Here is a 25882-nt window from a genome sequence, read left to right on the forward strand (position 1 = left end):
GAACTCAGGACTTCTGGAAGAGCAGTTGGTGCTCTTTTTTTGTTGTTGTTTTGTTTTTGTTTTTCGAGACAGGGTTTCTCTGTGTAGCCCTGGCTGTCCTGGAACTCACTCTATAGACCAGGCTGGCCTCGAACTCAGAAATCTGCCTGCCTCTGTCTCCCAAATGCTGGGATTAAAGGCATGCGCCACCACCGGCCGGCACAGTTGGTGCTCTAACTACTAAGCCATCTCTCCAGCCCACAGCTTTATAAATCTCTCTCCTAGAAATAAGAATACATCTTTAAGTTTGTTAATCTTTGTCTGTTCTTTTAAAAAGTCCCAGGTTAGAAGGTTGGAGAAACGGCTCAGTGGTTAAGTGCATATCTTAGTTAGGGTGTTACTGCTGTGAACAGACACCATGACTAAGTCAACTCTTATAAGGACAACATTTAATTGGGGCTAGCTTACAAGTTCAGAGGGTCAGTCCATTTTCATGATGGTGGGAGCATGGCAGCATCCAGGCAGGCGTGGTGCAGGAGGAGCGGAGAGTTCTACATCTTCATCTGAAGGCTGGTAGCAGAATACTGACTTCCAGGCTGCTAGGATGAGGGTCTTAAAGCCCACACCTACAGTGACCCACCTATTCCAATAAGGCCACACCTCCAAATAGTGCCACTCCCTGGGCCAAGCATATACAAACCATCATAATGTATTTACTGCTCTTCTGGAAGACCTAAGTGAATTCAGTTCCCAGCACCCATGTCAGGTGGGTCACACTGTCTAAAGTTCCTGCTCTCAGGGATCTGATGCCTCTGGCTTCCTTGGGCACTGCACTCAATGTTCACATACCCTCCCCCAACATACACAGTTTAAAATAATAATAAAAAAGAAATCCTTAAAGAAATCACTAAAAGATAACTGGTTTGAACATGAATATACATTTATTTTGGGAATAGTTTTTGCAAAGATAAAGCTATTAACATTAACATGATTTTTTTTTTGTTTTGCCCCACAGAACTCATAAGCTCTTGTGAAGTACAAAACATTCTTAAGATGCTGAGGCACACAGGAACAAGATGAGTGGATGGTTCCTTGGTTTAGAGCCTGGTTTTCTTCTTAAGAGATTCCTTTGTCCTCCTGACAACAGAAAGGTCCCCAACTCCCACAGGCCAATTGTCATGATCTGTTTAGTAAGCAGAAAAGTGTTACTTGCAAATCTCTTAAACCCATCTCCCCAGTTTCCATCCAAGCCTCATGGTTTTGTTTGCTGCCTTGCTTCTTAACTAAGGAAAAGAGCCCACAGGACAGGCAGTTTTGCAAAAATCCTTTGATTTGAATGCCAGGCCTGCTACTCACTAGCTTTTTTGGCTGAGTCTTCCTGCATGTAAAGGGGGTAACTGCAGTGCCTCCCACTCCCTGCCTCTGGTGACTGGCTGCAGGTGGACGGACATCTTTGTGAGCGGATTCAACATAAAGCAGACTTAGAACTAAGCAAGCCATGCTGACATGAAGTCCTTCCCTCTCCTGGCTCTTCAATCAGCATGATGGGGACAAAGAAAAGCATGTGGTCTCAGAATGGCAGGCTGCCATCCTAGGACCAAGGAAGCCAGCCTCGAAAGGATGATAATACCTCATGGGAACACAGAGGAAGAGGAAAAGGCTCTTTCTTAGATGTATCTCACCTCTTCATGAGCCAATAGCTTCCTAGACTGAAAGGTCAAAGGTGACGACCACACAGGTCCTGACACCATGTGTACTCTTAACTTAGGAAATGTAGTCTTGGGTGTTTTTTGTTTGGAGGCAAGATCTCTGTACATAGTCCTGGGTGTCCTGGAACTCGCTATGTAGAGCAGGCTGGCTTCAAATGCAGAGAGAATCACCTCTCTTCAGGAGAGCTGGGAGTAAAGGCTGGAGCCACACAGTCCTAATACTATGGACTATTAGGACCTCAGCTGCAAAGCCAGAAATGCAATACAGAGCACAGTAGAGTCGAATCAGTGCTGCTTACTGAGGTTACACTGTCTTTCTTCAAAAAGGGAAAGAAGCCAGGCACGGTGGCACATGCCCTTACTTCCAACACTTGGGAGGCAGACAGTGAGACCCTGTCTCAAAACACCAAAGCAAAAAAAAAAAAAAAAAATCTTAACCAACCAAACATTCATAGTATTAGGGATACCACCATATCCACATGAGAAGTCCACAAGGCTAGGAGACAAGTGGCAGTCTTAACCAGGCATTCACTTGTTAATAGACACTAGTAACTACCTTTAGAAAGAGAACAAATATATTTGTGTTTGTATTTTCCCTGAGGCTTTGGGGTTTTTTACGTGCAATTTTAAAAAAAAGATCTACAATCTATGCTACATAGCCCAGGCTAGCCCCAGACTTGGTATGTAGCCGAGGATGACCATGGACTTCTGTTCTTCTTGCCTCTCCCACCTTGAATGCTGGGATTACAGGCGTGCACCACCACTTCTGATTTTATGGGGTGCTGGGAATTCAATCCAGGGTTTGCATATGCCGGTAAAGGAGTCTATCAACTGAGCAAGATCCCTGGACGTTAGCATGCTTTTAAAAATGTTTGTTTATGTTTTATGTGTCTATGTGAATGCCTGCATATGTCTATGAAATACACGTGTGCCTGGTGCTTGCAGGGACCAAAGGAGGGCATCATCTCCTCCATCTTTAAGATGATCCTGAGCCACCATGAAGGTGCTGGAAATTGAACCTGGCTCCTCTGAAAGAGAAGACAGTGCACATAATGACTGAGCCACCTCTCCAGCCTGTGTTTTTTATTTTGTGTGGATTTGTTTTGTCATTTGAAAAACTAGGACATTGAACTATCTGATTTTGTTTGTTTGGTGTTGTTTTCTTTTGAGGGGATGGCAGGGTCTCTCTATAGCCCTGGCTGGTCTGGGAACTCACAGAAATCTCCTTGCCTCTGTCACCTGAGTTCTGGACTAGACTACCTGATCTTATAAGACTCTTCCAACACCAAAACACATCCAACTGAGTGTAATATTGTTATTGAATTGAATTTATGGAAATAAAGCTTTCAAGCCAAGCACTGTTGCACAGACTTGTAATGGAGGCTGAGGTGAACCTAGGCTATACAGTGAGATTCTGCTTCAATAAGATAAAACAAATACTCCTTTTTATGGGGCTAGAGAGATAGCTCAGTGATTAAGAGCACTGCCTGCCCTTCCAGAGGTCCTAGATTCAATTCCCAGTAACCACATGGTGGCTCACAACCATCTGTAATGAGGTCTGATACCCTCTTCTGGCATGCAGGTGTACATACAAATAGGGCACTCATATATATTAAATCTTTAAAAATACTGCTTTTATGAATAAAAATTATTCAATACAGAAATTTATCATTTGATCTGTATATTCCAAAGAGAGGACAAAGTCGAGTTGGACCACCCCTCTTCCATCTGTGCAAGCACTTAGAGAGGGGAAAGAGGAATTAAATCTGTAAACCTTCAAGCACAGCCAGCCTTTGCCTCCTTTCTACCTTCTTTGTATTTAGAGGTTTAGATATTTCTTTTGCAGTTGAGAACATTTTCTTTAAAATCCTATCATAAATATCAACATTTTGTACTTTTTGATGGCCTATAAAAGAAAACCCCCACCTCCGAGGTAATGACTTAAGACATGGGCACAGTCGGGAAGGGCTTCTGCCTCTCTACTTCTCGGCTGCTTACCTGGTATCTGGAAGTACTGAGTGTACAGAGACTGGCCTCCGTCCACATTGACCAACTGTCCAGTGATAAAGGAAGCTGCAGGGGACAGCAGGAAACACACCAGAGAGGAGATCTGGGGAAAGAAGAGATGTCCTTACATAAGAGCAAAGGCAATAAAGAAAAGAAAAAAGACAGACAGAAACAAACTGGAGAGATGGCTCAGTGGTTAAGAGCACTGGCTGCTCTTCCAGAGGTCCTGAGTTCAATTCCCAGCAACAACATGGTGGCTCACAGACAATCTGTAATGGGATCTGATGCCCTCTTTTGTTGTGTCTGAAGACAGCTACAGTGTACTCATATACATAAAATAAATAAATCTTTAAAAAAAAAGAAAGGAAGAAAGAGAGGGAGGGAGGGAGGGAGGGAGAGAGAGAGAGAGAGAGAGCGCACCTGAGACTCCTGAGAGAGAGAGAGAGAGAGAGAGAGAGAGAGAGAGAGAGCGCACCTGAGACTCCTGAATAAGCACATCTCAGCTCATAGGACTGCATCATGAATCCTCATGCATGTGCACCATGATGTGACAGCACAGAGACAGTCTGGACAACAGTGAAGTCAGGTACTGATCGGGGCAAAGGTGACCAGGTGTGGAGAAGCGGCAGGCAAACAGCACGGTATAAGAAGCCACAAGGAAACATGGCCCTTTCTTGCTTCAACAGTTAACTCCCTTCTGAGGTACCTGCTTGTTGGCCACACTCTATTTGTCATTGCAGTCACATGCTTCTCCCACCTCAGTCCCAGATACAGTAATCGTGTGTGTGTGTGTGTGTGTGTGTGTGTGTGTGTGTAGCAGTGCGGGCATTCTGATTTGTTCAGTCTGTGGCCCTGTCAGGCCCAAAGCATGCCCTGCGGATCACAGGAGCTTCCCAGCATCGGGACTTCAAGGTCCCTATTACACCCTCCCACATGTCACTTGGTGAGGTTTTAGAGAAACTTCACAAACCAAACAGAATTCATTTTACTGATGGCAAGTGGAAGTGGTGTCTCATGAAGGGTGGTGAACCTGAGCAGGTCCCTCTCCTGGCTTTTGTACTAAGCACTGAAACAAACAAAAAAAAGTGATGGGGAGCAAACAACCTGGATTTGATCAGGTCCCATAGAGGGGAGGTGGCAGAAGCCATCCAGGAAAGACTAAGAACGCAAATGAGCTTCCTGGAGATGGCCCACCATCTTGCATGGCTTTTGATGGGTGATCTCTAAGATACAAGGTCACCAAAGACTTTATCCCAGGATTGTCTCTTGCAGCTGATATGCTCCTGCCACTATTACATAGCCTAATGATTCCTAGGCATCAGCCACTCTAATGGGCAAATTTCTGAAGATCAACATGAAGATGTACTCACATGTAGTAATGCTGTAGAGATGAATTGATGTTTTTTCACAATTTCTGATAGTGATTTTATATAATTCTCAAATGGCTACAAGTAATCTCAAGCATATACTCTGTGCATTGGCTGGTGTTATGTGTCAACGTGACACAGCTGGGGTTATCACAGAGAAAGGAGCCTTCCTTGAGGAAACACCTCCATGAGATCCAGCTGTAAGGCATTTTCTCAATTAGTGATCAAGGGGGTGGGCCCATTGTGGGTGGTGCCATCCCTGGGCTGGTAGTCCTGGGTTCTATAAGGAAGCTAGCTGAGCAAGCCAGGGGAAGCAAGCCAGTAAGTAACATCCCTCCATGGCCTCTGTATCAGCTCCTGACCTGCTTGAGTTCCAGTCCTGACTTCCTTTGGTGATAGACAGTAACTTGGAAGTGTAAGCTAAATAAATCCTTTCCTCCCCAACTTGCTTCTTGGTCATGATGTTTGTGCAGGAATAGAACCCCTGACTAAGACAGTCTGTGATAGTTCAGGATTTCACGTATAGAGAAGGACTCACTCTCACTGGAGTACAGGACCACATTCAGAAAACTTTACTGTAGGATCACTCCCCTCACGAAAACATAGGATCTAAATTAGAACTGCAGTCTTTTTAAATAAACAGTTCAGTAAATGTAGGTATATGTCTTTGGAAAGACACGACAAAACATAATCTGAGCTATTTCTAGAAACTCAAACCACGTTCCCCACCCCTGTCAAAATATTTGTAGCTTTGACTTTGTATGCAGGAGAGATGGTCTAATGTATTTTTATTTTTGGTTTTTTGAGACAGGGTTTCTCTGTGTATCCCTAGCTGTCCTGGAACTCACTCTGTAGACCAGGCTGGCCTCGAACTCAGAAATCGGCCTGTCTCTGCCTCCCAAGTGCTGGGATTAAAGGCGTGGCCACCACCGCCCGGCTGATCTAATGTATTTCTAAAGGACCAGTTGTCCTAAGGCAGCTCCTGACTGGCCTATCAGTGTGTGCAGTGCAGCACACACAGGCACACACGAGCATATACACAATGATAATGAATAGAATAAAACAATATTTATCTAAACTAAATCCTTCTCTGCATGTTAAATTCCAAAATTGTATTCAACTCATACATCAATTTAGGGGACATCTGACTTTTGTTTTAAATTTTTAAAAATTGGGCTTGGAGAGGTGACTCAGCAGTTAAGAACATGTGATTGCTCTTGCCAAGAACAAGAGTTGGTTCCTAGCACCCGAGTCAGGTGGCTCACAACTGCTTGGAATTCCAGCTCTGGAGGATCAACACTCTTTTCTGGCCTCCAGGGCTACTGCACTTGTTTGTGTTCCTGTAGCAAAATAGCCTGTGGGAGTTGGATCAAATCTTTACCTGCTGACACATCTTACTGACACCTAAAACTTTGTAGTTTGACTTTAATTCTGCTTTGCTTTTTGTTTGATTATTTTGAGACAAGGTTTCACTAGGTAGCCCTGGGTAGCCTGAAACTTTCTGTGTAGATCAGGCTAGCCTCAACTTCACAGTTGTCTGTCTGCTCCTGTGTACTGTACTAAGATTAAAGGCATAGGCCCAGCAAAAATTGACTTTTAAATAAACTTGATTCTCCTACCAAGAAATATGATATGTATTTATTTATTTGAAATATTTATTGTTATTATGTCTAAGAGTGTGTGTGTTAGGCATATACATGTGAATCCAGGTGCTTGCAGAGACCAGAGGTGCTGGATCTCCATGGAGTGGAAGCCATCTGATACAGTTGCTGGGATCAAACTCAGGTCCTCTGGGAGAGCACTTCTCGCTCGTAACTGCAGAGCCATCTCTCTAGCTCGTATGTCTTCTTTTTTTTTTTTTTTTTTTTATTCTTCAGTAAGAAACGTTACCCCCATCCTAACCACCAGTAGAACTAAGTCTACTCCTCGGTCATTTGAAAAGCTATTGGTTTTAACACTTCACTCCTCTTTGGAACTTCATGAGTCTGTCTTTATCTGGCTTGCTTGGGACTGCTTGTACCAACACTGCATGTGATAAAATAAAGTAGCTGCCAAGACAACAAAAACATGTTGTCTCTAACTTCATGGCCTTCATTTCCAAGGAAAGCCTGCTGTCAGCCGTCAAAGCAACTAACTAGGGTATTTTCCAGAGCCCAGCAACGCACAGGAGACATGGTCTGATGGCACTGAAATAACCATCTCTACTGGTCAGCCAGGCCAAAAGCCCAGGTGCCAAATGTCATACATTTCACAAGGTATTCTCTTTTTTTTTTTTTTTTTTTTTTTTGGTTTTTCGAGACAGGGTTTCTCTGTGTAGTCCTGGCTGTCCTGGAACTCACTCTGTAGACCAGGCTGGCCTCGAACTCAGAAATTCGCCTGCCTCTGCCTCCCAAGTGCTGGGATTAAAGTTCTCAAGGTATTCTCATCAGTGTCACCCAGACACATTACCTCTTCGGGGACTCCAATACGCTTAGCTGGGATAGTCTCAAAGGCCTTCTCAAACATGCTTTGTCCCAATTCTCCATAGTTTTCAAGGGCTGTCTGGGAGTAAATGGTCCCCTGTATTAGAAAACAAAGCAGGAAGGTGAGTAAATGGGGAGAATTAAAATTTCAAGACACCAAGGGCTGAGTATGTAGAGGGGGAGTAGAGCACTTGTCCAGCGAGCTTAAGGCCCTGGGTCCCATCTCTAGAACTCACACAACAGCAATAAGAAGGCATCAGGGATTACACTGACCAAGGACAAAAGGTGTGTGGCTTGACATCAATACAGAAGATAAACGTTTCTAACCAACTTTATTCAAAACCGTTGAAGAGGATTCAGCCAACCAATATCTAAAAGCAGACCATTTGAATGATCATTGGTGGGGGGGCACTTCTCCCCTTTAATAACCAGCTAAGTCTTGGTATTTTTCATGAAAGACTTGGTTTCTGAGGAGTATGTTAAAGTAAGTACCTCAGTGGGGTACCTAACCAGGAACAATGGGCCTGGTGAGTCTAGTTTCTCTTCCTCTGAGCATGCTTGCTTTACCAGGGAAAATGTGAAAAAAAAAAAACCAGGATTTTTCTTGGTTTTTACATTTCAAGTGAAGTTTTAAAAACGCACCCAAATCCAAGATGTATGGACCCTGACAGCTAATTTTAAAAATATATATTTATTTAAAATTTTGAGTGTGTGTGTGGGGGTTGCATGGATGTCACATGGAGGTCAAAGGTTGGGCGCTAGCTGGCCCTAGCTCCAGGATGGCTATACTGATTGATTAGTGGGATCCATGGATATCTGCTTACCCTCCCTCCTTAATACTCTACCAGTGTTACAGATGTGTGCTACCAAGCCCCAAATGGAGCTATTATCTCTACTTTATCCATGACCAGAAGACATCATAGGAAAAGTTACCCTGAGTTGATCTGTGTAGGAAGAGGAAGATGTATTTCACCTAATGTCTCTCAGAGTAAATGCCAGGTACAAAATGTCAGGGAGGCTCAAGCTATGACTTATTTCACAACAAATAAATATTTGGGGAGGTAGAGGCAGGAAGACCAGAAATTCAAGGCCAACTTAATCTATATAATAATGAATTCTAGCCAGCCTGGGCTACACAAGAACTGCTCTCAAATAGCAAGCAGAGGCCAGGGAAGTGGCTCAGTCATAGTTGGTGAACTGCATGCTGTGAAATCATGAGAATCTGCATTCAGACCTGCAGCATCTACATCCAAGCCAAATGGAGCAGCATGGTTCAGTAACTCTAGCACGAGGGAGGTGGAGTGGGGACAGGCAGGTCCCTGGAGCTGGCTGGCCAGCTAGTCTAGCCAAATTAGGGAGCTTTGAGGTCTACACGGAGACCCTGTCTCAAAAACTAAGGTAGAGATTGGCTGAAAAAGACAGTTGCCAATGACCTCTGCCTTTCACCTGTATATGCACATGCATACACATGAACACATACATGTACCACACCCATACCAAAAAAAAAAAGATGGTTTTCTCTAAGACAAGGTCTCTGTAGCTCTGGCTGTCCTAGAACTCACTCTGTAGGCCAGACTGGCCTCGAACTCAGAGATCTACCTGCCTCTGCCTCCCAAGTGCAGGGATTAAAGGTGTGCATCACCATCACCAGGCTCAAAAAAAAAAAAAGGATTTTTTGAGTCAATACTGTGGCTGCAATTGTGATATTATAACACATAACTTAATTTCTACTTGGTCTTAAAACTGAGAGTTTCTTCCCACTGCTACTCATTTTCTTTTTTTCCAAATAAGAGACTCATACCAAGAAATAACAAAACCATTGAGGGAAAAAAGTTACTCTTCAAAGTAGCACTTTTTTTGTGTGTACAAGTGTGGTGAACTTACCACACTTATGTATGTTATGGTAAACATACAAGTTACATGTGTATGTGCACCTATATTTGTTCTCAACCAGGTAGGCACACGGAGAAGCCAGACATCAATATCTGTACCTTTTATGGTTCTTCATTTTGCTGTTTCCCTTTTATCTGTTTGCTTGTTTTGAGACAGGGTTTCTCACTGAACCTGGAACTCACTGGTTCAGATAGCTGACTGGCCATCTTGGGAGCTACCCAGGACTAGAGTTACTGGAGTTACAGGTCTCGGTGTCTCTCTCTCTCTTTCTCTCTCTCTCTCTCTCTCTCTCTCTCTCTCTCTTTGTTGTTGTTGGGTTTTTTGTTTGTTTGTTTTTTTTTTTAGTTTTTTTTCGAGACAGGGTTTCTCTGTGTAGCCCTGGCTGTCCTGGAATTCACTTTGTAGACCAGGCTGGCCTCGAACTCAGAAATCCACCTGCCTCTTCCTCCCAAGTGCTGGGATTAAAGGCATGAGCCACCACTGCCTGGCTTGTGTCTCTCTTTTTATGTGAATGTGGAGATCTGAACTCAGCTCTTCACATTTGTACAGCCAGTATTTTACCCATTGAGCAAGTGTGTGTGTGTGTGTGTGTGTGTGTGTGTGTGTGTGTGTGTGTGTGTTGGTTACAGGGGAAGTGCCCAGGGAGGCTAGAAGGTGTCAGAATTCCTGGAGATAGAGTTACAGGCAGTTATGAGATGCCTGATGGTCTGATGTGGTACGGGAACTGAGCTCAGGTCTTCTGCAAAAGCAATAGGCTCTCCTACCTGCTGAGCCATCTCTCCAGTTCCCTAGTATTGCTTAACCCTCACTGTGCAATGGAATTCCTCAATGCTTTTTATAATGCAGGTACTTTCAATCCATGATAGGAAATACAGTCCTCACATCACTATTGTTTAAATACACATAATTCTAATATTTGCCAAGAGTGTCCATCACTATCTCGTTACCAAATAACACTACTGCCATAATGAATGACTGCATTTCTAATTTAACCTATGTTAAAAGTCAACCGTTTATAGTATATTTACATAAGTGTTAATATATACTGCACCGATGAAACAGTTATCCGCACACAATCTCAATCGGGAGCCCAGTTTGTCAGCAGACGTCACATATAACAGTTACCTACAGGTGCAACACAGTTGATCCTTACTCCGTTGCTGGCCCATGCCAAAGCCATGGATTTCGTGAGGTTGTAAACACCTTCTCTTGCCGCTCCACTGTGCCTTTAAAGACGCAAACATTATTTTCGTCAGTTTCTGTTGAACATTTTCCCCATCGACTAAGTCAATGAGCATTTCAATAACCTGAGAACTCCACGAGATTGTTTTTGTTATGAGTCTCTGTCACACTGAGTCTCTGTTTAAAGAAAGAACTGGGTCCTTCTATATCAGAGCCAAGCCACAGTTATCTAACCACACACACTGCATGAGCTGTATCTCTCAAAAGCCATGTGCACGGGAAGAATATGTGGACGACCCTTTTATTACAAAAGAGATTGTGGCTTTGTTTCTCTCTCTCCCCACACGTGTACATATATGTGTACACTCAAGCACGTGCCACGATGCATGTATGGAGGACAGGGAACACCAAGTGAGCCGTTTCTCTCCTTCCATCATGTGGGCTCTGAATGAAACGCACCGAGGTCCTCAGTCTTAGTAGCAAGTTCTTTACCAGCTGACCCATCTTGCCAGCCCCAAATTGATAATTTTAATGACAAGCATTTTGATATTGTATATACTTTTAATAATAGGGGATATGAAAGTCATATATTTGGCTACATGCATTATCAATGGAATTCCAAATAAAAGGCTCAAAGGATTTAGGTCTTGGGTGACGGATATGCTTTAATGGATACGGCCTACTGCAGAGCCTGACTACCTGACTTCAATCCCCAAGACCGCACTGTGGAGGAAGAGAAACCCCTCTGACCTCCATACATGTGTTGTGCAGCATATACACCTCACATTAAAAAAATACTAAATAAATATAATTTTTAAAAATGTAAAAAGCTGGGCATGGTGCTGCATGCCTTTAATCCCAGCACATGGGAAGCAGAACAGTGGGATCACTTAGAGCTTGAAGCCAGCCTGGTCTACATAGTAAGTTCCAGTCAAACCAGGGGTAGATGTAAAACATACATATAAGCCAGGCAACCCTGTCTCAGCAACAACGAAAACATGTACTGTTTAAAATAGAAGGTACAGGGGCTGGAGAGATGGCTTAGTGGTTAGGAGCACTGACTGCTATTCCAGAGGTCCTGAGTTCAATTCCCAACAACCACATGGTAGCTCACAACCATCTGTAATGGGATCTGATGCCCTCTTCTGGTGTGTCTGAAGAGAGTGACAATGTACTCATATACATACAATAAATAATTCTTTTAAAAAGTATACATATATATGTATGTATACACACACACACACACATATGAAGGTACAGAGATAATGTGATTCAGAATTTCTATGTACAGCATAATAATATCCCCAGAACCAACTGCCATATGTTTAATGTGGGAAAATCTATTCATAAGCATCTCAAACTAGAAGGGAAAGACAGACTAGGGAGTAAGGAAAGAAGGATTTCCTTCAACTTTTAGCCCTGCATGTTTGCTGATCAATTCTTTTCTAGTTCATTTGAAAGAGTCGCCCTCTCCTCTGTCCCAGCACACACACATCTCACTGGGTAAAGAATTTGGAATGGCTCAGCAGTTAAAAGCTAGCATGTAACAGTTAATTTTGATTGTCAGCTTGATTTGATTCACTTCAGAATTAGTAAGGCATACTTCTTGAGTGTGTCTGTGAAGATGTTTTCTGAGAGAATTCACTAGGGTTCACTGTGGGAAGGGGAGGGAGGTGGGAAACCTGCCCTGAAGGTGGGTAGCATTATCCCAAGCAGTGAGAATAGAGGACAGAAGAGAAGCTAGCTGAGCACCAGTGTCTTCTGTTCTCTGCTCCCTGGCTCACTGTGATGGATGGGGTCCTCTGAAACCAGGAGCCCAAACAAACCCTCCCCCTCTAAGCCATCTCTGCCAGGAACTGTGGTTAGACAGACAAAGAGTAACGGAAACTCTGCAAAACTGAGGGAATCCTAGATAATACACGAAGCTAGTATGTTATTAAAATTTCCATAGAGGAAGTCAACTAGTTACTATTTAGAACTACTCCCTCAGGGATTTTGTGTGTGTGTGAGTGTGTGTGTGTTTCAGAAACTCTGAGTTTCTGTTATGAGTTACAATTTAGCAGTCCTAAAATTAAACAGGTATATTCATGGCATTCAAATCTAAATTAATCTAGATCTATTTAATTTTCATAATTTAACAAAGAAGCTATTTCCCACAGTGACAGCTAGATTTGTAACATTTTGATTACTTGGCAGGAAGGATACAGGACCTTCAGGTAATATGAATTTCAGATAAATGGCAAACATGTACACCTCCATGAAACCTCAAGCCTACTGCCAGTGACATACCATCTCCCAAGGCCACGCCCACTCCAAAGAGGCCACACCTCCTAATTCTTCCCAAATGGTTCCACTAACTGGGGTGAAGCATGCAAACATATGAGTCTATGGGAGCCATTCTCATTCAAACCACTATATATGGCAACTTTAATCTGAATGGGCATTAATAGGAACTAGGGGAAAGGCTCAGTAGGTACAGTGCTTGCTGCACTAGCTTGAGGATGTGAGTTTGGATGCTCACTCATATAAAAGTCAGGTACGAGAGTGTGTGCTTGTAATTCCAACAAGGAGAGACAGAGACGGGAGGATCCCTGGGATTCACTGGCCAGCCATTCTTGCCAAATCAGAAAGCCATGGTTCAGTGAGTAACTAAAAAATAAATAAATAAAAATAACAAAATAAGGTGGAGAGGAATCGGTGAAGACACCTGATGTTGACCTCTGGCCTCCAAGCATACACATTTCTTTTTTAAAGTTCAAATAAAAGGAAATGGGGGGGGATGAATATGGTCAAAATCTATAGTGTCTTAGGGTTTTACTGCTGTGAACAGACACCATGACCAAGGCAACTCTTATAAGGACAACATTTAATTGGGGCTGGCTTACACGTTCAGAGGTTTAATCCATTATCATCCTGGCAGAAAGCATGGCAGTGTGCAGGCAGACATAGTACAGGAGGAGCTGAGAGTTGTACATCTTCATCTGAAGGTCAAGTCTCTTTCTTCCACACTGGGCAGAGCTTGAGTATAGTATCACAAAGCTCAACCCCACAGTGACACATTTACCCCAACATGGTCACACCTATTCTAACAAGGATACACCTCCTAATAGTGTCACTCCCTATGGGTCAAGCATTCAAACACATGAGTCTATGGGGGGGGGCAAACCCATTCAAACCACTACACATTGTATGAAAATTTGCAAGAATTAATAAGAACATTATTTACAAAGGAAATTATTGGCATTACAATTTATTAAAGGGGTAAATCATTGATTTAAGCCCCCCATTCAGAGAACAAAATCTAAAGACACAGAAAGAAAAAAATATATAAAATACTTACGCGGCTGTTGGAAACCCATTGTTAACAAGGACAATGATATTGACAATAGACCCTCCGTGCTTTTTCATCCAGGAATTGTAAACTGCAAAGCACAGACAGTCAACAGTCATATTAAACAGTGTTTTCCTTTGTTATATCCTGCTCCAGCATGCATTTAATGTCTTCCATTTTAATTTAGTTTTTGTCATTGAGGTGAGGTCTCTTGTAGCCCAGGATGACCCGGATTGGTGTATAACAAGAAGCTAATTTAATAAACTATAAGGTAAAGCTGAAAACTGTCAAGGAAAGCTACAAAATGAATTTGAAAAAATTTTTTTTGATAAACTAATAATCTAGATGAAAACTTATTGAAACATTGACTCATTTAAAATGGCCATAAAGTATCTAGTATAACCTGAATTAAAAAGAAAAAAATTGAGACAAGTTTTTTTTTTTTTTTTTTTTTTTTTACAAATCCCAGGTTAACCTAGAATTCCCTAGGTAGCTGAGGATAACCTGAACTGCTGTTGTTCCTGGCTCTACCTTCCAAGTGAGGTGGCCCCACAGTTGTCCACCACCATGTCTGGCTTACAGAGTGGCAAGGATAGCACCTAGGGCCTCCTGGACGATAGACAAGCACTCTGCCAACTGAACTACATCTCCGTCCCTAAGATGAATTTTAAAATGTGAGGTTTATAGATAAAAAACATAAACCTTTACCAAAAGATTTAAAACAAAATCCACCAATTAAAGACATGAGGTAGCTGGGCAGTGGTGGTGAACACCTTTAATCCCAGCACTCAGGAAAGAATGAGAGAAAGAACATGAAGTGGCTAGGGAGGTAGGGAGGAAGAGAGGATCTGGGAGGAGTTGAGGGGGAGGAAATAACATGGCTAACTTATATTGTATAAAAAAGGATTTTATTTTATGCATATGAGTACACCACCATTGCTCTCTTCAGACAAACCAGAAGAGAACATCGGATCCCATTACAGATGGTTGTGAGCCACCATGTGGTTGCTGGGAATTGAACTCAGGACCTCTGGAAGAGCAGTTGGTGTTCTCAACCACTGAGCCATCTCTCCAGCCCAAAAAAGGTTTTAAAAATAGTAAGAGGTAGGTGGTGGTGGTGCACACCTTTAATTCTAGCACTCAGGTGGCAGAGGTGGGCAGATCTCTTGAATTCGAGACCAGTATGGTCTACAGAGTGAGTTCCAGGACATCCAGGGCTACACAGTGAAACCCTGTGTTTTTAAAAAAAAATCCCCCAAAACAAATAAATAAATGAATAATAAATGAAGTCAGACAGGAAGGAAGGAAGGAAGGAAGGAAGGAAGGAAGGAAGGAAGGAAGGAAGGGAGAAAGGAAAAGAAAACATGAAATTAGGAGACAGACACAGAGGAGCAGAGGGAGAGGGCTGTGGAGAAGATGAAAGGGAGTGAGGGGTTGGTACTATTAAAACTGCATACATGTACAAAATTCTCAAAGAATAAATTACTTTAAGCAGAATATATGGTCATAAGTAGTCCAGAAATTGTCACATCAAGTATTAAAAAACACATAAAACCTCAGGATTTTAGCATAAAGAGGATACTAAGTTGGTATAAGTTACTCTAAATAGACTCCACCTCTGGCTAAATGCCATGTTTTAGCTCTGATGGCATTATGACTTCTAAAACTCTCTGATGCTTTCCCAGTCTCAGATGCGGGCATTTCTTCAAAGTCTTTGAAATCACAAAGAGACCATAGAGAACAAATGGAGAAAGAAGAAAGATGTACAGGAAAAAGATACACAGGAAGAATGGCTGGCAGAAACAACTCGGGAAGGTTACAAGCATCTGTCAGTGAGGAGACATAGTAACTGTAAAGTCAAGTGATTGGGAACAAGCAAGGAAGTTTTGGGTTTTCAGTGTTCAAATGAATGGATCCTAAGTGGGGTAAGTCTTCTTTTTTTTTCTTTCTAATTTAGTTCAGTCCTAAAGGGGATCACTTTGACTTTTTTCTCCTTTCTTCTGACTTGTAAGGTACACACCACTAGGATGGCTTAGTGAATGCACTGGGCTAGTCATTTGGAAAGATTCTTTCTCTGTAGTTATCCCACCGAGTGACCAGAAAGTTACATTTAATTGTACAGTGATCTCTTCTGTTGTTTTCATTTTTTTTTTTGAGACAGGGTTTCTCTGTGTAGCCTTGTCTGTTCTAGAACTCACTCTGTAGACCAGGCTGACCTCAAACTCAAATCTGCCTGCCTCTGCCTCCTGAGTGCTGGGATTAAAGGAGTGCAGCACCACCACCCAACTGTATATGTGGGTTTTTTTTTGTTTGTTTTTTTTGTTTTTTGTTTTTTTTGTTTTTGTTTTGTTTTTTTCGAGAAAGGGTTTCTCTGTGTGTAGCCCTGGCTGTCCTGGAACTCACTCTGTAGACCAGGCTAGCCTCGAAGTCTCGAACTCAGAGATCTGCCTGCCTCTGCCTCTCAAGTGCTGGGATTAAAGGCGTGCGTCACCACCGCCCAGCATGTATATGTGGTTTTTAAGGATTGTCTTTTGTTCAGTTTCATTTATACAATTATCTAACCTAGTCACAGAATCTTAATAAGTGATGAGATTTAGTGAGAATCAACAATAATAAAACAACCTTTGGACCAGGCACAGTGTGAAGGTGGAACTCTCTGAGTTTGAGGCCAGCCTGGTCTACAGAGCAAATTAGAGGACAGCCAGGACTACACAGAGAAACCCTGTGTTAAAAAAACAACAAAGAAAACAAAATAAAACCAAAAATCTGTCTCCCTAACAGAATAAAACAAAACAACAACAGCAAAACTACACCTTCAGTACAGGATTCCAGATATAATTAGAGAGAAAGTATACATTATCAAAAGGTAAGGTTCTTCTTGAAAAAATTTAATCTAAATTTCATCTTCAACAGGACAAGAGACATTTTGTAAATTAATGTCAGGCTGTCTTAACACTGATTTCTTACAGAAATAACATAAACTCTTAGAAAATGAAAAAGTATGGATCTTTGACAAAGATTCAGACCAAACTGAGGAGGCACAGAGGCTGAGGATGTGGCTCAGTGGTTAGGCACCAACTACTCTCTCAGGGGTTCCTGGTTCGGTTCCCAGCACCCACACAGTGGCTCACGTCTCCTCTAAAGTGCAGTTGCCGGGATCTGACACCTATCCTCCCATCATCAGGCGACTGCACCATGGCGCACATGCATGCACTCAGGCATATGTAGATGTTACTGAAATAAAAGGAAATAAATTTCTAAACAGACACAAGCCAGCTGGGTGGTGGTGGTGGTGGTGGTGCAGGCCTTTGATCCTAGCTCTTGGGGAACAGAAGCAGGTGGATCTCTGATTTCCAGGTCAGCCTGGTCTACAGCGTGGGCTACACAGAGAAATTCTGTCTCAAAAAATGAGAGGGGGGGGGAGGGAGGGAGGGAGGGAGGAAGAGAACAAATACAAGATATAAATTTTGTTAAGATATGAAATAAACGTTATTGATGTGGGCTTGGGAGTCCCTAACAGCTCCTCTTCCAGCCTTCCCTGTGATTTCTCACTACGGAGAAGTTGGGGTTTTGTGCTGTTGAGACACTCGCCTGCTTTGCACATGTAGAAGGTGCCTGTCAGGTTGGTTTCAATCACAGCTTGCCATCCCTTTGCAGTGATGTCTTCAATAGGAGCCATGAACTGGCCTCCTCCGTTGTTTACCAGGAAGTCGATCCTACCATAGATAGCTAAGGTAGATTTGACCAAATTATTTACCTAAAGAAACATCGAAGGGGAAATTTAATAGCTAACCTGCTACATGGCCCAGTTTTAGAAATATAATGCAGTCTGTAGACTCCTATATAATACATATTAGTTCTAAATACTACAACCTAAATACACAAAGCCACCACTGAATATAAGCCCAAGTCCCACAGTGTGAACGTAACACTGTACCATACTCATAAATTATAAGCCAAAATTCTAATTTTGATGGCAAAGTAAACGAAGAAGAGTATGGATAACCCTTAAGTCCAACAAGCCTCAGTAGCATTAATTTCTAAGTACCAATCTTAGATGAAAATGATGAAACTAGGTCAAAACGAACACTAAGAAATGCCTTAAAGCAGTGTTTATCAAACAGGTCCCAACCTCTTTGGCGGGGGGTGGGGGGTGTCCAACAACCCTTTCACAGGGTCCCATATCAGATTGCCTGTATGCCAGATATTTACATTATGATTGATAACTGTAGCAAAATTACAGCTATGCAGTGACAATGAAAACAGTTTTATAGTTGGGGGTCACCATAACATGAGAAACTATATTAAGGGGTCGCAGGATTACAAGATTGAAAACCACAGCTTTAAAGGGTCTCTAGCAGAGAGGACACTCTTGTTTAGCTCCCCTCCTCCTGAGGTCAGCAGCTCAGTAAGTCAGGAGCACAGGCATCTCTCCTTACAGGCCCTGCCTGCTAGTGAGCCCCATCACCTTGGAGTACATCAGGGTTCAGGAACCACTTCTGCAAAGAACACTGGCTAAGTCCACTGTGCAGCCATGTTTGTCTTACCTCTTCTTCTTTCCTGATGTTGCACTGTATGGCAGTGATTTTAGCGCAGCTGGAGGGAGGCAGAGAGGCTCTCAGTTCATCCGCAGCAACGGTTAATCTGTCCAGCTTCCGGGAAGCGATGACCACGTTACACCCTAAGGAGAAAATAGCCAGAGAAAAAAAGAAAGTCAGCTTCCAAGAGCTGTCCAAATTAAGGGGCTAGAAGGAGGGCACAGTGGTTAAGAGCACTGGCTGCTCTTCCAGAAGACCCAGGTTCAATAGCCAGCATCCACATGGCAACTCATAACTCTCTGTAACTCTAGTTCCAGGGGATCTGACACGCCCTTCTGGTCTCCACAGGCACCAAGCATATACATGATAAGCAGACCTATAGGTAAAATATACATACACATAAAAATAAATAAATAAAAAAAATTGTCCAAACTACAGAAACCATTTTGTATATTCCTGTGAAAGGTGGGGGTGGAAGAGGAATCAGGCTGGTTTTGGATATGTTGAAGCAATAGGAATTGAAATGACTAAGAAGCTAGACAACACACACACAAAGACACAGACACACACACACGGGGTGGGGGAGGGACAACTGTTTTGAAATATTGAGCAACAAGTGCCATGGGACTAAAAATGATTAGCCATCTCTGAGTGCGTGCCAGTCTAACTAAGAAGGAATCTATGAACAAACCATATTCCAGTGAGACAAGGAGTTAGAAGGAGAGATAGCAGAGGCACCAAGACTAGGCAATAAAAGTGGTGAACTTGGGGTGGCTTCTTCCTCACCCTCCTGACTTGAAAGAACAGTCTGGCAGCTTAAAAACAAAGACCTTATGGGCCTTTTCTCCTGCCTGAAGGGCCTGGCTGATGGATGTTCAAGGCAAGATCAGGAAGGTCACCTGTAATGGGATCTGTGCCCTCTTCTGGTGTGTCTGAAGACAGCTTCAGTGTACTGATATAAATCGTGTGTGTGTGTGTGTGTGTGTGTGTGTGTGTGTGTGTGTGTGTGTGAAAGTCAGTCAGGCACTGGTAACCCACATCTTTAATCCCAGTACTCCGGGAGGCAGAGGCAGGCAGATCTCTGAGTTCAAGGCTGGCCTGGTCTACAGAGTAAGTTCCAGGACAGCCAAGGCTACACAGAGAAACCCTGTGTCAATAAAGGAGGAAGGAGGCATGAGGCAGGGCCCCTTATTATGATGAGTTCTTTCTTCCATTCAAGTACTAGCTGGACTGGAGCCTTCTTCCTTAGCTTTCAATATCAGATACATTTAGGGTGGTATGGCTGTAGAGATGGCTAGTTCTATCTTTTGAGGTCTTTCAGTTGCTGCTGGCTAGTGACACACACCCATAATCCCAGAATTTGGGAGAGAGAGGAAGGCAGATTTCTGAGTATGAGGCCAGCCTGGTCTACAGAGTGAGTTCCAGGACAGCCAGTGATACACAGAGAAACTCTACTGGGGGGAGGTCTTTTAGTAATTGATTCCTGTCTATCTGTTGTTTGGCTCAAACACAGACAGTACAGAACAAAGCTGTGTCATTTCCTCACCTCCCAATGATAAACTGTGTAACATGTTGCAAAAGTGATTGATCAAATGAGATTGGCCAATGTGACAGAAGCAAAAGAAGGAATTAAAAACTGCTAACAATGGAAGTGGCATCAGCCTGGGAGGCTGATGTAGGCATGCTGACACACTGGAGAGATTTACAGGCATGTAGTCAGAAGACACTAGTAAGTGCAGACTTCTCAATATAAACATGGAAAATGGTTAAGCTCAACGATGGAGATGTTAAAGAAGTGACAACCATGACAAGCTTCATATTAAAGAAATTCTTGGGATCATTTCTTTTCCTTTTTTTTTTAAATTGGATATTTTATTTATTTACATTTCAGATGTCATTCCCTTTCCCCATCCCTTCCCCAGAAACCCCCTATCCTATCCCCCTCCTCCTTCTTGCTTTTTTTCTTTATTAGTATTTTAAGTTAACATACAAAGTACTGGGTTTTATTACAGCATCCTCATACATGTGTCATTAGAGTTCTGATTTGTTTCCCTCTGTCCCTTCCCTTTCTTCCTCCAGCTAGTTTCCTCATCTGATTTCCTGTCACATGTATTCCATCACCCTCCCTCCTCATCCTTTTTTTTTTATTAGTAACTTTTTAAAAAAATGTTAATCAAAGGCTTTATAAGTTTGGAATACTCAATAACAAGATGCTCATACAATCAGAAGTGTAACCCAATACCCAACCTAGATATATCAACTATCTTTGACTGGCAAGGACACGCAAACATCTGCCTCTATGTTCTCCTCTCTCTCCCTCTCTCTCCCTTCCTCTCCCTCTCCCTCTGTCATGTCCTAGCTCCTCCTCTCCTTCGTCTCTCCTTACTCCTCCTCTTCCTCTCCTTACTCCTCCTCTTCCTCTCCTAACTCCTCCCACCTTAGCTCCTCCTACATATCACCCTTCCTGTTAAAATAAAACTTTTCTCTCAAAATACGTTTAGAGCATAACTATACCAATTTGTATCAGTAAGGTACAAGATAGACCTAATACCCAGTCCAACATTTTGTTGACTAACCAGAACCTCTGTCATCTCTCCTAACTAAAAGACTTAGTTCTGAACCTGGCTTTTTTCTTGGCTTCAGTATGAATGTCAGCTGAAAACCATCCTCTCAAGTCTTTTCTCTCAAAGTAAATAGCTGGGATTGGCTATGAGACTATAAGTCTTCAACCCCATCAGAAATCCAGAATGATTGAATTGAAATTATGGGAAGCACAAAGCATAGCCTCTAAAACTTAGCCAATTTATTCTTTTCCTTTTGAGACAAGGTCTCATTATATACCTTTGGCTAGTCTGAAAGTTACAGAGATCCACCTGCCTCTGCTTCCTGAGTACTGAGATTAAACAACTACATCTGGTCTTACATTTTACATTTAACTGACAAATAATTGTACATTTACTGAGAACATTTTTGATGTTTTTGATATTTTTATATGCCATGCAACGATCAAATCAGACTAATTAACACATCTCCTTCCACAAGTAACCATTCCTTTGTGGTAATGATATGTAAAGTATCCTTAAGCCAGTCCTGGTGTTCTAGCTTGTAATCTGAGCTACTCAGGTGGCTGAGGCAGGAGGATCACAAGTTCAACGGCTGCCTGGGCTACAGAGTGAAAAGGCCAGACTCCAAATAAAGAGGTTCTGTTGTTGCTGTTGTTTTGTTTTTAAAGAGAGGTCTGGGGATGTATCTAGATGGTAGAGAACCTGTTGAGATTCAATTCTCAGTACAGATCCAAAAACCAACCAAACAAAAAAAGTCTTTTAGCAATTTTAAAACATAAACTACATTACTTACTTTATTTTTATTACATTCATTCATTCATTCATTCATTCATTCATTCAATGTGTGTGTGTGTGTGTGTGTGTGTGTGTGTGTGTGTGTGTGTGTGTACCACAGCACCCATGTAGAGATCAGAGCTTCCAGAAGTCTGCCTTCTCCACCATGCAGGTCCTGGGATCTGAATTCTTGCCCTGACTCCTGGCAGCAGGTGCCTCCGTACAACATAGTATTACTAACTGTAGTCAGCACAATGGGTAACAGACAGCCAGATTTTATCCTTTCTATCTAATTGAGACTTTGCACCCTCTCAACTCCTGCTATTATTGACTCTAGGAATCTTAACACAACGTATTCTGGGCATATTCACCCCATCCCCAACTCCCCCCAGATGACACTTGGCACCTTCTGACCTACCCATTTCCACTCACACTGCCCTGGTGTGGTTTTAGTACTGCCTCCTTCCCCGCCCCATACATATTTGTAACTAGAAGCAAAAGAGCTTTCAACAACAACAGAGGTAAGGAGCATCTGTAATTTTCCCCACAGATGATCAGTTTGTTTTGCACAGCATTAGCTCAGTCACTGCTAGGTCTCCTCTATGCTGTGCAGTGCCAGGGACTATCTGTAACAATTGTTAAGATGTTCTGACATCCTCTATATCAGAGGAAGGCAGACATGTTTAACCAGCTAATATTTTACTAATTTATTCGTGTGTATATGTGTGGGCCATGGTGCTTGTGCAGAGGTCAGAAGGCAACTTGCGGAAGTCAGTGCCCTCCTTCTACCATTCTTCTTCTGAGGATTGATCTTTGGTCAGCAGGCTTGGCAGCAGGCCCCTTCATCCACTGAGCCTCCTTGCCAGCTCTCAGCTAATGCTTTATAATATTCTATTGTCCAATTCGGGTTTATAGAGTAATTTTCAGAAAACAGCCATTAATTCTGGCATCAAAAAACAAAAACAAAAACAAAGATGAAAAAGCAATAATAGAAAGTATTTCACATGCTTGGTGCTGGAGAGATAGCTCGGAGCTTAAGAGAGCCTGTACTTCTCTTGCAGAAGGCATGAGTTTGGTTGTCACCACGCACACTGGGTGGCTCACACTCCAGTTCCAGGGGATCTGACACTTCAAGCCTCCACAGGCACCTGCAGTCACATGCACAGGCTCTCCCCCCCCCTCCCAAGACACATATAGAATTAAAAATACAACAAACCTTTAAAAAAAACTTTTTTTTTCATATTCTCTCATGGAAGGCAATCCAGTTATAGATACAGCAGTACAATGTTCACTTCTGTTTTAGGTATAGGAAGTATTTTCCTAGGGACATACTCCATGACTTTCATAGCATCTCCAGGGCACAGAGTATCCTAATATTTCAGTCATACCACAATAATCTGTTGCTTGACCCCAGAGTTAGTGTACTGTTTGCCTAATGCAAATTTACTCAAAAAGAGGTTCAATAACTTGAAATTCAAAAGGGAAACCAAGGTTCTGCAAATAGGCTGACAGAGGCCAATTCCTGACCTTTGTACCAAATAAGTAGTTTGATTTTTTTTTAAAATAATTCTTCCTCCCAGGGGATGTTTCGTGGTGGCAGACTGGCTGGAAGTAATGGTAAAAATGGAAGCTACAATGGGATCTTGTTTTCTTTTGCAATGTACTGCTGATAAGATAAAGCCGATCATTTCCCCATGTATTTATTTCCTGTGTTAGCTCAGCATGGAATCCTTGGGCCATATAATTTCTCATTTGCTCCTTTTGATGTCAGATTTTTAAAAATCTACTTGTCAGGGCTGGAGAGATAGCTCAGGGTTAAGAGCTCTGACTGCTCTTCCAGAGGTCCTGAGTTCAATTCCTAGCAACCATATAGTGGCTCACAACCATCTGTAATGGGATCTGATACCGTCTTCTGGTGTGTCTGAAGACAGCTACAGTGTACTCATATACATAAAATAAATAAATCTTAGAAAAATCTACTTGTCGAAGCTCTTTGCATAATACAGGTATCATGCTGGAAATACCTTTTGAAATATGCCTTTAAACTTTGCACTCTTTCCTCACACCCACTCCTTGGAGACAGGGTTTCTTTGTGAGCCTCGACTGTCCTGGAACTCGACCTATAGACCAGGATAGCCTTAAACTCACAGGGATCCTATCTCTGCCTCTTGAGTGCTGGAATTAAAGTCATGTGTCACCACCAACATGGGTTTAAGAGTAAATTCAAAGAAGATATACATTCTCACATATCTAAATAGTAAATGTATCTTCTTCTTGATGGCTTCCTTCCTTGTGCGTGTGTTTACGTGATCATTCTAAGTTTAATAACTTCTTTTTTCTTGCTTTAGGACAGGAGAAGTGAGAAGAAAATGTGATCAGAGCCTCTCAACATTTCTTGGCTATTAGGACTAAAACCTCTGTTATCCTCTCATTGCTCAGCTCTGCAGCCCGTAGCTTTGCAACCTCTTCCGGTCCGCCAGCACTCCCCTTTGTCTCTCCCTCTGTCTCTGACCCCCTCTGTCTCTGAATCCAGTTTACCCGAGCTAGACCTCTGCGGACACTAGCTCTGGGTGCCCAGCCTCAGAGGGCCTGTTCACGTACCCAGGTGCAGGAGCTCCCGGGAGATGGCTTTTCCAATTCCTGTGCCCCCACCAGTGACCACGGCTACTTGGTTCTGCAGCAACCCGGCCGCTAGGCAGCTCAGACCAGTCTTCCAAGAGCCCATCGCTGCAGAGAATTTGTTCCTGAGTTCTCGCTAAAGCCAGCCCTTGGGTTCCTGAGAAGTAGCAGAGCACTAGAAGTCCGCGGCCCCCTGACCGAACAGACCCCGCCCCTAAGTCCGCGTGGTCCCGCCCCAAGTCCCGCCCAGGCCCCGCCTTCACGGCGAGCTAGGCCTCCTCCCAGAGCTGGACCGCTCCTGGCGGCCGCCTGCAGCCTTCTGCATCCTCAGCTTCCCTCCTGGGTCCCAGTGAACGTGTGGGTGAGACTCCTCGTTCGATTTTTTTCATATTTATTTTTAAATTTCGGTGACATTGGGGGAAACGACAGAGGAATGAGAAGAGAGAGAGTGAGAAAGAACAAAATGGGAAGGATATTTTCTGTTCTGAAAATCTAATCCTTGGGGCCATAGCTCCCACCGTTAATTAAAATTGAACCTCCAGAGCATCTGTGTAGAGAAAGGCTGCAGGTCTGGGCCCTCGTAGTGCCGATCTGCAACAGACATCTGGCTGTCTGGGCTTCAGCAGCTGTGTGCGGATGGCTAGGAAGTGGGAAAGGCTTAGGTTAGCTGAAGGGAAGCCATCCAAGGTCTCAGATCCCTTCATCTTCAGGGAGGGAATAGAAGGGAGGAGGGTGTGGGGAAGAAGAGGGCATACAGTTGCAGTTATCCACAGAGCCTAAGTAATGAATGATTAAACAGAATTAATTTAGGCCCATCCTCCCCTCATTCCCCGTGCCCCGCCCCACCCAGAAATGAAAGAAAAAAGCACCCTTCCCTAGATTTGAGATCTGATCCGTTTCATCTGGGTTATACAGCAGCAAAAAAATAAAAGATGAATCGTTGTGTAGTTCTTGCAAGATTCATCTCTAGGTTTATGTTTTTGGAACCTGCCTTCTAGCTCATTCCTTCAGCAAGAAACTTGTCAGCTCTGAGTTGGTTCCAAGGAACAATTTATTGCTCATATTCTGTTTGGTTTTAATTAATTATTATTAATTTTTTGAGACAAGGTCTCTCTCTAGCCCTGGCTGTCCTGGAACTCACTGTGTAGATCAGGTTGGCCTGGAACTTAAAGAGATCCACCTGCCTCTGCCTACCGAGTGCTGGGATTAAAGGCATGGGATACCACACCCTGCCCATCTATTTGTTTATTTAAAAGTTAACATTACCTCTGTGTGTGCGTGTGTGTGTGTGTGAAGATGACTTGCAGGAGTCAGTTCTCTTCTTGTACCATATGGGATTGAACCAGGGATTGAACTCAGGTTGTCAAGTTTAGCAGAACATCCTCAGCCTCTTAGCCTCTCTCTACATCTTGTTTTCCTTATGAACTTTGCAAATGTAGGACCATGGTAGGTCATTG

The 25882-nt window shown here is 42.9% G+C and overlaps 1 protein-coding gene across 1 annotated transcript; it reads right to left on the reverse strand.

Moving 5' to 3' along the window:
• Positions 1-898: 898 nt before the first annotated feature.
• On the reverse strand, positions 899-24635 carry Pecr (peroxisomal trans-2-enoyl-CoA reductase). The gene is made up of 8 exons (XM_028760647.1): positions 24408-24635; positions 18478-18611; positions 17522-17687; positions 13940-14021; positions 10547-10643; positions 7511-7621; positions 3687-3798; positions 899-1162 (listed from the first exon to the last, which is right to left on the reverse strand). Exons 1-8 carry the CDS (start codon positions 24529-24531, stop codon positions 1077-1079), a joined length of 912 nt encoding a protein of 303 aa, XP_028616480.1. The 5' UTR covers positions 24532-24635; the 3' UTR covers positions 899-1076.
• Between the last annotated feature and the right edge of the window lie 1247 nt (positions 24636-25882).

Source organism: Grammomys surdaster, unplaced genomic scaffold (assembly GCF_004785775.1).
Source record: "Grammomys surdaster isolate TR1022 unplaced genomic scaffold, NIH_TR_1.0 126546, whole genome shotgun sequence".
NCBI lineage: Eukaryota > Metazoa > Chordata > Mammalia > Rodentia > Muridae > Grammomys > Grammomys surdaster.